At 62.7% G+C, this 12,059-nt stretch overlaps 1 protein-coding gene across 2 annotated transcripts; it reads left to right on the plus strand.

Moving 5' to 3' along the window:
• The first annotated feature begins 125 nt into the window (after positions 1–125).
• Positions 126–11,812, plus strand: POU6F1 (POU class 6 homeobox 1). Of its 2 annotated transcripts, none has more exons than XM_057430983.1 (11): positions 126–203; positions 2,435–2,531; positions 3,093–3,291; positions 4,839–4,948; positions 5,390–5,615; positions 6,243–6,463; positions 6,838–6,966; positions 7,119–7,328; positions 9,520–9,658; positions 9,873–10,047; positions 11,438–11,812. In XM_057430983.1, exons 2-11 carry the CDS (start codon positions 2,478–2,480, stop codon positions 11,781–11,783), a joined length of 1,809 nt encoding a protein of 602 aa, XP_057286966.1. In that variant the 5' UTR covers positions 126–203; positions 2,435–2,477; the 3' UTR covers positions 11,784–11,812. The 2 variants fall into 2 exon arrangements, with proteins under 2 accessions (XP_057286966.1, XP_057286967.1); XM_057430984.1 differs by having other exon boundaries at positions 181–199.
• Positions 11,813–12,059: the final 247 nt, after the last annotated feature.

The raw sequence follows: 12,059 nt of genomic DNA on the forward strand, positions 1-12,059 counted from the left end.
AGGATCAAGAAGCAGGGATCAGGTTGGGAGGATGGGGCTGCCCTTGGGTTGTCCGGTTGCTCCTCACTGCAGAGCTGGGCACAGAGACAGCTCCGGGCTTTCTCTCCCTAGAGCCCGAGCCCGTGGCACCGCAGCCCAGCAGGACCCAGGAGCCAGCCCCATCTCCTGCCTGGAGCATCCCTTCAGCCCCGAGCAAACAGTGAGTGAGTACTCGGGGTTCCTCCATCATCCCATGGGATTGTGGCTCCAGGCTCTGCTCTCTGGGGTGGGTTTGGATGTGCCCTGGCTCTGCAGGAAGGGGCTCCCCAGGGGCCATCCCTTCCCTTTCAGCTGCTTTCACTGTGCCCTTGCTGCCAGTTTGGGATCCCAGCTGGGGCTCAGCTCCCCCTGTGACCGCTATGGGACAGGCGCTGGGGAGCTGGGGAGGGTCCCTAGGGCAGGGAGGGGATGGGGTGAGAGGCTCAGGTGTAGGAAAAAGCTGCTACAAGACACCGGGCTGGGGGGAGTCCTTGTTAGCAAAGCCCCTGGGGCTGCTCTGCTTGTGCTGGGCCCCAGTGGGCAGCGAGGTTTGGTGATGCAGAGGGGAGATCAACCTGGAGCAAGCGCATCACCCCCATGGGGCGGCATCAGCCCCACTGTGCCCCAGCCGCCCTCCCTTGGCTGGGGTCTCTACACAGAGCTGGAGAAGCTCTTCTGGAGCCTTCGCCTTCCCTTGCTCCCTGCAGTGGGAGCCGGTGGGGCTGCTTTGCCTGCGCTGGCTGCCGGGGCAGGGATCCCTTGCTCTGCCTTCCTCACCTGGGCTGCTGGGGGCTCATCAGCTTTTCATGGGCAGCAGCCTGGCTCTAGCTCTGCTGCACTGGAGTGGATGGTGCAGAGCCCTGTGCCTGTGGTTCCAGAGGAGAATTCGGCTCCTCATTCAATGGAGGCTCCTTTGGACCCAGAGGATCCGAGTACCTCTGGTTACTAACGGCACACAAACGCCAGCTCCGGCGCAGGATGCGCGCGGCGGCCCCAGCAAGAGCCTGGTGGCTTCTGAGACCCCCACAAATGATGAAGGGTTTGTACAACGGTGCTGGGATGTCTCCTGGGTCCTGGAAGTGCCTCACGGGCTGATGTGGCAGAGCGGAGAGACAGGGGCTGCCTGCACCACGTTCCCTGTCAGGGGTGAAACCCCATGGATAGGGTGCACTGACACCAGTCCGGGGCTCAATTCCCTTGTGGATGAGCTGTGAGCTTGAGCCCAGAACCCCCCCAGTGTGGGGCTGCACCCCCAGAGCGGGAGCAGCAGCTCCGGGAGGGGATCCTGCCCCTCTGCTGCGGGAAGGGGAGACCTGAGAGCAGCTCCAGGGCCTGAAGGGGCTGCAGGGAACCTGGAGAGGGGCTTGGGACAAGGGATGGAGGGACAGGGACAGGCCAAGGGGAATGGCTTTAAGCTGCCCGGGGGGAGACTGAGATGAGCTCTGGGGCAGAAGCTCTTCCCTGTGAGGGTGCTGAGGCGCTGGCACAGGGTGCCCAGAGAAGCTGTGGCTGCCCCATCCCTGGCAGTGCTCAAGGCCAGGTTGGACCTAGGGGCTTGGAGCACCCTGCTCCAATGGAAGGGGTCCCTGGAGCTGGATTGGAGCTGGAGGAGCTTTCAGGTTCCTTCCAACCCAAACCATTCCATGGCTCCGTGATCCTATGGGAGGGGAGCGCTCAGCTCCGGTCACTCCCACCAGCATCACCGTGCCCCAGGCTCAGCAGCAGGTACACAGACAATGAGGCCTTGGCCCATGCGTGGAGCAAGTCGAGGTCATCGGGGCTGGTTAAATACATCCCGAGACTTCCCCCATCAAACGTTCAGGAGCCTCTTACAAAGGCACTTGTGCTCCTGCAGGGCAGCGCGGGGACCATCCGGGAGCCGAGGAGTTCATGGAGGGCATGGGAAGAGGGCGAGCTGCCTTCCAACAAGTGGGCTGCCCCATCGATTTAGGTCCCCTTAGGAAGGAGCAGATTGACCCTCCTGCTGCTTGCAAGCAGCAGCGGGGCTTGGGTGATGCCCGAGCCTTTGGGTACCTGGCCTGGGCTTCAGACAGGAGGAAGGGCCGGGTGGTTTGTGCCTGGAGCTTTGAGGGATTCCCAAGGGAAGAGCAGGAATTGAACCTCATCTCCAAAGGGAGAGAACAGGGGGAAAGGCTCCACCCTTGGAGTAACCCTTCCCTGCTTGTGCGTGTGATGCTCACCCCGTAAACGGTGCTGCCCCCCGAGCTCATTGCCAAGGGGATGGGAGGTGCTGAGAGGTACCCGAGGCACCGGAGCCTCGCTGGGCAGGACACGAGCTCAGGGGCAGAGCTGGGTGCTGGAGGCAGAGAGGAGGTGGTGGCAGGGTCCAGGTTTGCTCTGCGCCCTGGCTCCAGGCACTGTGTGACCCTGCCCCTGCCCTGTCCCCCCCTTGCAGCATGAGGAAGGTCTGAGCCCTCTCCCACCGTTCCTGGGGCACCATGGACACCGAAGCTGTGCAGCCGCAGGAGGCTTTGCTGACAGTCAACGAGCAGGTACGGGCCTGTCCAGAGCAGCTCCAGCCCCTCTGCACCCCTCCATAGCCTTGGGGACCATGGGGAGGGGAGGTGGGGTTTGGAGCCCCACTGCCTGCCCTGGCACGGGGTGGAAACCATCTCGCTCCTGCCCCATGCTCGCAACCACCCCGTTTGGCCCCAGACTGGGAAGGGGAAGGAGCTGGAGGAGCTTTAAGGTCCCTTCCAACACAAACCACGCTGGGATTGTACGATGCAGGGGGTTCACCCCACCCATGGCCAGACCTATGGGGCTGTGGACCAGCACTGGCTCCAGTGCTGCAGACAGGGGGCTGCTGGGGGTGCTGCAGCCGTGTTCTCCCTGTGGAGGATGTCACCTGCTGCTGCCCATGGGGCTGGGGTGGTCACTAAAGCAGGAGGGGCTGTGACCCCCCCCATCCACCCCTCAGTGTGCCTCTGCTTGGTTTGGGTTAAGGACCACCCTAAGGCACATCCCATGGGGTGGTAGGAGCCCCTTCCCTGGGGGCAGCTCTGTGGGGTGCAGCCCCTGGCACTGATGGGCACTGTGGGGCTGTCCCGCAGGTCATTGTCATGTCCAGCCACGAAACCATCCGCGTGCTGGAGGTCGGCGTGGACGCCCCGCTCCCGGCCGAGGAGGACCCGAAAGCCTTGGAGGTGCCTCCAGGGGAGGTAGCGCGGGGCTCCCCGGGGGAGAGCAGCCCCCCGGGCACTGAGGACGTCCCAGGCAGCACCCAGAGCTCCTGCGGCGGGGAGGCAGCCGGTAAGAGACCGGCGGCACCCTCCCCTCCCTGCCTCATCCCTGCCCCTCCATCCCTGCGGGGGAAGCTGGGCTCCGGAGCGCTGGGTTGGAGCGGGGAGGGTGAGCTGTGCCTGGGGGTGCAGGCTCCGCAGAGCATCCCTGTGCCAGGCCGGGACAGGAGTGAGCAAAGCCAGGTCCTCCTCCGGGAGCATCCCGCCTGGAACCCGGGCTTCCGACAGGGAGGACATCCCTTGGGATGCTCTGCTGGGAGCTCAGCTTTCCCTAAGGCCCTGGAGTTCGGGTGTCCTCTGCCCCTCACCCTGTGCTTCAGGCGCTTCCCTTCTCACATGGGAATGCAGCGGGAAACAAGCCACTGGGGGAGATCCTGCTTCATTCCTCACTGCTTTTTGGCCAGCGCCCCGAGCCTCCCATGGGATCCATCCCGAATCCACGTGCCAGCCCCGCTGCCCTGCCCCTCTCCTGCCACTCTGGTGCTTTATTTATTAAAGGGGCTTTGCTCTGGTTTCTGTGGGTTCTGCTGGATGAAACTGCAGGAAAAGGGTGGTTTTCTTTACACCAAAATGGGATTAAGTGCATTTTATACTTGGGAGTTGCCATTATTAGAAGCCGAGCAGCATAAATACAAGGGGTTGCTCCAACCCCAAGTCTTTCACAAGTAATAACCAGGGGTTAGGAGCAGGGGTTCCCCTCACTGGGACGGTCGCAGTGATTCTGTGATCTTTGGGTGCAGGGCTGAAGACACCCAATGAAGCTCAGCCCATGGGGCCCCCCCTCTGCAGGGTGCTGGGGGGTGATCTTGGTCCCTTCCCTTTCCAGCTCCCCCTGAGCAGGTCAGGAGCTGGCACTGCTTTAACTGCTCCTAGTTTTGCCCATAAGAAGCCCCTAAATGCCTTTGCTCTGCAGAGGAAGGTCCGTCCACCTTGGGGTGCTCTCACACGAGCTCCGGGGGGCTGCAGCTCCCCCGGGACACCCACAGGAGGGTGTTTGTTTGCTGGGGATGTGTAATTTGGGTGCCCCCCTCTCCCACTTTGTGCAGATGGGGATTGCAGATGCTATTGCTCCAGCAGCAGCACCTCTCCTGTGAGAGCTGGAGCAGCTCTGCTCTGAGAGAGCTGGGCTGGGGCAGCCTGGAGAAGAGAAGGCTCCTGAAAGGGAGACCTGAGAGCAGCTCCAGTGCCTGAAGGGGCTGCAGGAAACCTGGAGAGGGGCTTGGGACAAGGGATGGAGGGACAGGCCAAGGGGAATGGCTTGAACCTGCCCGGGGGTAGACTGAGATGAGCTCTTAGGCAGGAGCTCTTCCCTGTGAGGGTGCTGAGGCGCTGGCACAGGGTGCCCAGAGAAGCTGTGGCTGCCCCATCCCTGGCAGTGCTCAAGGCCAGGTTGGACACAGGGGCTCGGAGCACCCTGCTCCAGTGGAAGGGGTCCCTGCCCGTGGCAGGGGTTGGGGCTGGGGCTGGAGGAGCTTTAGGGTCCCTTCCCACCCATCCCATTCCCTGGTTCTCTGCTATGATTCCTCTCTCCAACCCATCTCCTCTGCCCTCCCCCAGGCAAAGCCAAGCCGGCGGCCGGAGCATCCCCAAGCACCGTCCCCTCCGCTGGCACATTGAGCCACGGCACGAGCCAGCAGCCGCAGCCGCTGGCCCCGCTGGCCCCACAGGTAACTACCCCACAGCACGGAGCGGGGCGGGCGAGGGGGGACAGGGCTGGGCTGGGCTGGAGGCGGTGGCGGGGGGGGGGGGACGGGGACAAGGTGGGGACCCCCGGGGTGGCGTCCGCTGGCTGTAGGGGACCCCGAGGGCAGAGACGTCCGCTCGTGGCGCGGGGTGTAGGAGCTACACCTCGAACCAAGGCGATCCCTCCACCGGGCGCCCTCGCCTCGAGGTGCTGCCAGAGCCGCGTCGGGGTCGGGGAGGGGGGGGTTTGGGAGGGGGAGATCCCCCCTCAGCCGTCTCCCCACGGAGATGGGGGCTCGGCAGAGCTGGGCACCCAGCTGCTGCCGTGGGAGGGACCCCCCTGTACAAAGACTTTAATGCTCCGCTGATGCTGTCTGCAGTGGCGTTGATTTCTGTTCTTTTTGAAATCTTGTTTGCTTTTGCAGGTCTTGACTCAGGAAAACTTAGCAACAGTTGTGACAGGAGTAATGGTTCCAGCAGGGACAGTTACTCAACCTCTTCTTATCCCCATCAGTATTGCAGGTCAAGTGGCAGGTCAGCAGGGGCTGGCTGTGTGGACATTTCCTACAGCAACGGTCGCTGCCCTCCCCGGATTGACGGCTGCTTCTCCTACAGGGGGAATTTTCAAAGCACCCATAGCCAATCTGCAAGGTAACCGCTGCTCTTCTGCCCTGCAGCTCCTCGTCTGGCACCCCCCCAGCCCATCCTCTCCAGCACGGGGCTGGTGTTGGCTGCTGGGGGCTTGTTTGCAGCTCCCCAAAGCAAAAGCTGCCCGAGTGTGGGAGAAGGGATGGGGAGGATGCGGATGGCAGCACGCACACAGGGATGGGACGAGAGGGTGGGATGAGAGGTCCAGGTTAGGCCTGGGGCTCTGGCACCTCGCTGCAGCAGCTGAGGGTCTGCAAGGGGGGAGACCCACGGGCATGAGAGCAGGCGGAGCGAGGGCCTCGTGCCCTTCCCTGAAGGGAATCGTCTCCTCTTGAGCTCCCAGCAGGGAAGGAGCCAGTCCCAGGGGTGGTTTGGAGCCAGCGGAGGTGACGGGCCCCTGGCGGTGCCCCTCGCCCTCTGTGCTGGCAGCAGCACCCGTTTGGGTTCGATTCAGCGCCCACGGGGCAGGATGAGTCCTGCTGTGGCACAGGGGCTCTGGGGAGACCTTTCCCTATGGGGATTCAGCTCCCCCTGGGAAGGGCCGGTGGGAGATGGGGACACGCGGAGCGCCGGGGGTGAGCCCTGCCCCTGCCTGCCCCTGCTCACGCTCTCCGTGTCTTTGCTCCGCAGCCGCCGCCGTGCTGAACACGTCCATGGCAGCCCCGGTGCCGCCGGCCCAGCCGCTGCAGGCTGCGGGCCAGCCCCGCGCCCCGCTCCAGCCCCCCGCTGTCTTCGCCCCCAGCCCCGGCCAGCCCCCCATCCTGCCACAGCCCAGCGCTGCGCCCACACCGCCCGTCACCCAGACCCACATCGCCGTGCAGCCGGCCGGATTCGCCTTTAACCCTGGCATAGTAAGGACCCTGGCAGCCCGTGGTGCGAAGCCGGGCAAGTTTGGCACCCACTGCTCTCGATCCGGTGCCTGCCGTGGCTGTGGAGAGCCCTGAGAAGCCCTGAGAAGCCGTGAATCCCTGGGGATGGAGCTCTCTGCTTCCGCACTCCTGTCCCGTGGGATCGCGTGAGATCCCAGCCTGGCTCCCGAGGAGCCACCAAGCAGGCAGCCCTGCTTTAGGCCAACCTAAAGGACGGATGGAGGACGTCAAGGGCCTCGCACCCCAGCACGGCGAGGCAGGAGCCGCCCTGCCATGGGGAACGGGGGTGGCCGCGCGTGGGGACGCGGTGGCCCCGGCGCTGCCCACGTCTGACCCCGGCTCTCGGTTCTCCGCAGCTCAGCGCCGCGCCTCTCGGGGCGCAGACCCAGCTCCTCGGCTCCTTGGCGGCCACCCCCGTCATCGCCAACACCATCTCCAGCGTGCAGGGCATCACGGGCCAGATCCTCACCAACGCCCAGGGCCAGGTACCGCGGGGGGGGGGCCCTGCCTTTGGCACCCCCCTGCCCCGGCGCTCTTCCTGCCGCGGATGGAGGGCACGGCCCCAGCGGCGCTCCCCATGCGCAGGGGAGGTGCTGGCAGGGCACAGCCCCAGCTCGGCCTCTCCCCCTCGGCCCAGGTCATCGGGACGCTGCCGTGGGTGGTGAATCCCCCCGGGATGGCGGCGGCCGCCGCCGCGGCCCCAGCCCCGAGCCTGCACGTGCAGACGGTGACGCCGCAGCTGCTGCTCAATGCCCAGGGCCAGGTCATCGCCACGCTGGCTGGCAGCGCCCTGCAGGCGCCCGGCGCCAAGAAAACCGGCACCCCCGAGCCCCCGGCCCGCACCGAGGTGAGCGGTGGGCACCGGGGGGGGATGCGGGGCTGGGGTGCTGGCGCCAGGCTTTGGGAGCACAGGAGCATCACTGGGATGTGGCCGTGAGGCTCTGGGAGGACTGGAGTGACTCTGGGATGTGGCCGTGAGGCTTTGGGAGCACTTGAGCATCCTTGGGATGTGGCCATGAGGCTTTGGGAGCATTGAGCATCCTTGGGATGTGGCCATGAGGCTCTGGGAGCACTTGAGCATCTTTGGGATGTGGCCATGAGGCTTTGGGAGAACTTGAGCATCTTTGGGATGTGGCCTCATTGCTTTGGGAGCACTTGAGCATCTTTGGGATGTGGCCATGAGGCTCTGGGAGCACTTGAGTGACTCTGGGATGTGACCACGTTGCTCTGGGAGCACTTGAGCATCCTTGGGATGTGGCCACGTTCCTTTGGGAGCACTTGAGCATCTTTGGGATGTGGCCACATTGCTTTGGGAGAACTTGAGCATCTTTGGGATGTGGCCGTGAGGTTTTGGGAGCACAGGAGCATCCCTGGGATGTGGCCATGAGGCTCTGGGAGCACTTGAGTGACTCTGGGATGTGACCACGTTGCTCTGGGAGCACTTGAGCATCTTTGGGATGTGGCCGTGAGGCTTTGGGAGCACAGGAACATCCTTGGGATGTGTTTGTGTGGCCCTGGGAACACTTGGGCATCTTTGGGATGTGGCCATGAGGCTCTGGGAGCACTTGAGTGACCCTGGGATGTGGCCACGTTGCTTTGGGAGCACTTGAGCATCCTTGGGATGTGGCCACGTTGCTTCAGGAGAACCTGAGCATCCTTGGGATGTGGCCGTGAGGCTTTGGGAGCACTTGAATATCTTTGGGACATGGCCACATTGCTTTGGGAGCAATTGAGCATCCTTGGGACATGGCCACATTGCTTTGGGAGAACTTGAGCATCCTTGGGACATGGCCACATTGCTTTGGGAGCAATTGAGCATCCTTGGGATGTGCCCATGAGGCTCTGGGAGCACAGGAACATCCTTGGGATGTGTTCATGTGGCCCTGGGAACACTTGAGCATCTTTGGAATGTGCCCATGAGGCTCTGGGAGCACTTGAGTGACTCTGGGATGTGGCCACGTTGTTTTGGGAGAACCTGAGCATCCTTGGGATGTGGCTGTGAGGCTCTGGGAGCATTGAGCATTTTGGGATGTGGCTGTGAGGCTCTGGGAGCATTGAGCATTTTGGGATGTGGCTGTGAGGCTCTGGGAGCACTTGAGCGTTTTGGGATGTGGCCGTGAGGCTTTGGGAGCACTTGAGTGTTCTGGGCTCCTCAGAGTCAAGGAGCTACTGGAGAGGTCCAGCAGAGGCCACAGGGATGCTCAGGGGTCTCTCTGCTGAGGAGAGGTTGCGGGAGCTGGGCCTGGTTGGGCTGGAGCAGAGCACCCTGAGAGGGGATCAGTGCACACCAATAGCTCAAAGGTGCTGGTGCCAGGAGGATGGAGCCGGACTCTTCCCAGTGAGAGGACGAGGAGCAATGGCCATAACCTGACCCACAGCAAGTTCCACCTCACCATGAGCAAGAGCTCGATGCTGAGGGCGGCAGAGCCCTGGCGCAGGCTGCCTGGGGTGGGTGTGGAATCTCCCTCCCTGGAGCCTTCCCAAACCCATCCGGGCCCGTTCCTGTATGCCCTGCTCCGCCTGGTCCTGCCTTGGCCGGGGTTGGACTGGGTGATGTCCAGAGGTCCCTTCCAACCCTAAGGACGTTGGGATTATGGGATTATGTCTGGGATGCAGCCACATGGCTTTGGGAGCACCTGAGCATCTTTGGGACCCAAGCAAGTTGCTTTGGTACCCAACTACGCTGCTTTGGGAGCCCATGAGCTTCTTTGGGATGTGACCCCTCCAGCCCTGCAGTGCTGCCCCGTGGGGCATCCCACTCTGTGCCTACCAAGTCTCTCAGCCAGGATGGGATGTGACTGAGCCTCACCTTGGTCACCCCCAAACCTCCCTCATGGGAATGGGACATCCCAGAGCTGTCACAGCCCCATTCCCAGCAGGAGCTGGGCTGTTCCCAGTGTCGCCTCCATCCAAACCCAGCAAAAGCAACGCTGTGGCCAGTGCAGGGATGGAGCCGGTGGGCAGGGAGCGGGGCAGCCCTGGCCATGGGCGTGCCATGGGGGTGCTATGAGGGTGCTGACCCCTCTCCCTCTGCCCAGGTCCAGCCCATCCAGCCGGCCCCGGCTCTCGCCCAGCCGGCTGTGGTGATCCCAAACCCTGCCCCGGCGGTCAAGGCTTCCTCCGTGCCCGTCCCCATCACCTGCTCCGAGACCCCCACCGTCAGCCAGCTGGTGTCCAGTGAGTCACGGCAGGGACTGGGATCCAGTGGGAAGAGGGAATCCAGGGTCTGGGATGGGGGAAAGGAGAACGCTGCGTGCCCGTGCTCTGCACCCCTGGGGGTGGCTGCTGGCACCATGTGCCGTGGAGCCCAGCAAAGGGGATGCTCGTTATGGGGGGCGGAGAAGCAGCCCCATGGCCATTCCTCATCATTCCCGTGTCGTGGCCCTGGCAGAGCCCCCGGCTCCCAACAGCAGCGCGGAGGAGGACGGGATCAACCTGGAGGAGATCCGGGAATTCGCCAAGAACTTCAAGATCCGGCGCTTGTCCCTCGGGCTGACGCAGACGCAGGTGGGACAGGCCCTGACGGCCACCGAGGGTCCTGCCTACAGCCAGTCGGCCATCTGCAGGTACCAGCATGGGATGGGCAGCGGGAAAAGGGCAGGGAAGCTGGGGAACACCGGCACAGGGTGCCCGGAGCAGCTGTGGCTGCCCCATCCCTGGCAGTGTTCAAGGGCAGGTTGGACATGGGGGCTTGGAGCAAGCTGCTCCAGTGGAAGGGGTCCCTGCCTGTGGCAGGGATTGGAGCTGGAGGAGCTTTAAGGTCCCTCCAGCCCAACCCAGTCTGGGATTGTGGGAAAGGAAAGGACTAAGAAAAGGAGGAAATGGAAGGAAAGGAGAGAGGAGAGGGGAGGGGAGGGGAGTTGGGAGGAGAGGAGAGGGGAGGAGAGGGGAGGGGAGAGGGGAGGGGAGAGGGGAGGGGAGAGAGGAGAGGAGAGGAGAGGAGAGGGGGGCGGGGGGAGAAGGAAGAGAGAAGAGAGGGGGGCGGGGGGAGAAGGAGAGGAGAGGAGAGGAGAGAGAGAGAGAGAGGAGAGGAGAGAGAGGAGAGGAGAGGAGAGGAGAGGAGAGGAGAGGAGAGGAGAGGAGAGGAGAGGAGAGGAGAGGAGAGGGGAAAAGAATAGGAAAGGAAAAAGAAATAGGAAGGGGAAGGGAAAAGGGAAGAAAAAGGGAAGGGAAAGGAAAGGAAGGGAAAGGAAAGGAAAGGAAAGGAAAGGGGAAAGGAAAGGAAAGGAAAAAGGAAAGGAGAAAGGAGAAAGGAAAGGAAAGGAAAGGAAAGGAAAGGAAAGGAAAGGAAAGGAAAGGAAAGGAAAGGAAAGGAAAGGAAAGGAAAGGAAAGGAAAGGAAAGGAAAGGAAAGGAAAGGAAAAAAGAGGAAAGGGAAGGAAAGGGAAGGAAGGGAAAGGAAAGGGAAGGAAAGGAAGGGGAAAAGGAAATGAAAGAGAAAAGAAAAAAGGGAAAGGGAAGGAAAGCAAAGGAAAAAAGGAAAAGGGAAGGGAAGGGAAAGGGAAAAGGAAGGAAAGGAAAGGGAAAAAGGAAAGGAAGGGGAAAAGAAGGAAGGGAAGTGGAAGGGAAGGAAAGTTCAGGAAAGGGAAGTTAAGGAAAGGAAGGGAAGAGAAGGGAGGGAAGGGAAAGGGAAAAGGAAAAGGAAAGGGGAAGGAAAGGAGAAAGGAAAGGGGAAGGAAAAAGGAAAGGGAAAGGAAAGGAAAGAGGAAAGAATGAAGGATGAAGAAAGGGAGAAAAATTGCAGGAGCGGGAAAACTGGAGAAAAGGAGGAAATCGGAGCAGGAGGAACGCTGGAGAAAGGGGGAACTGGAGAGAAGGAGGAAAAAGGGAGCCGGTCTCGTGAGAGGTGTCCCCAGCCCATCCTCTGACTGCATGGAGAGGGAGGGAGCTGGGCCGAGCGGGAGGAGGGCCGGTGTGGCCGCTGCCCGCGGAGCCCCTCACCGCGCTGCCGGGGCAGGTTCGAGAAGCTCGACATCACCCCCAAGAGCGCGCAGAAGCTGAAGCCGGTGCTGGAGAAGTGGCTGAGCGAGGCCGAGCTCCGCAACCAGGAGGGGCAGCAGAACCTGATGGAGTTCGTCGGGGGGGAGCCCTCCAAGAAGCGGAAGCGCCGCACGTCCTTCACGCCCCAGGCCATCGAGGCGCTCAACGCCTACTTCGAGAAGAACGCGCTGCCCACGGGCCAGGAGATCACCGAGATCGCCAAAGAGCTCAACTACGACCGCGAGGTCGTGCGGGTCTGGTTCTGCAACCGGCGGCAGACGCTCAAGAACACGAGCAAACTGAACGTCTTCCAGATCCCCTGAGCCGGGCATCGCCTGGAACCCCATCGCCCCCCCCGTCCCCCCCCCCAGCTCCTGCCATCAAAGCACTTTCTGCCCCCAGCCCCGCGGGGGGCGCGGGGTCTCTCCCCCCCCCCCCCCCCAGTTTGTCCGTAGTTGTGTCCGTGTGTCCGTCCCGTCCCCATCCTTTCTCCCCCGCATCACACCCGACCGCAGCGTGTTCACAGCGGGCATCGCGCCCGCCTTGTGCCTCCCCCCTGCCTTGTGCCGTGCGTGGTGACGGACCCTGCCTGCGCTCAC

The sequence above is a fragment of the Pezoporus wallicus genome, unplaced genomic scaffold, assembly GCF_028554395.1.
Source record: "Pezoporus wallicus isolate ANWC-B61680 ecotype Strahan unplaced genomic scaffold, APGP_CSIRO_Pwel_v1 contig_9469, whole genome shotgun sequence".
NCBI lineage: Eukaryota > Metazoa > Chordata > Aves > Psittaciformes > Psittacidae > Pezoporus > Pezoporus wallicus.

Excerpts from the sequence above, each read along its gene's own strand:
- POU6F1 (XM_057430983.1), top strand. The coding sequence starts at position 2,478 with ATGGACACCGAAGCTGTGCAGCCGCAGGAGGCTTTGCTGACAGTCAAC. Across the intron at positions 5,616-6,242 it reads ACCCATAGCCAATCTGCAAG|CCGCCGCCGTGCTGAACACG; the intron begins GTAACCGCTGCT and ends TTTGCTCCGCAG. Across the intron at positions 10,048-11,437 it reads AGCCAGTCGGCCATCTGCAG|GTTCGAGAAGCTCGACATCA; the intron begins GTACCAGCATGG and ends CTGCCGGGGCAG.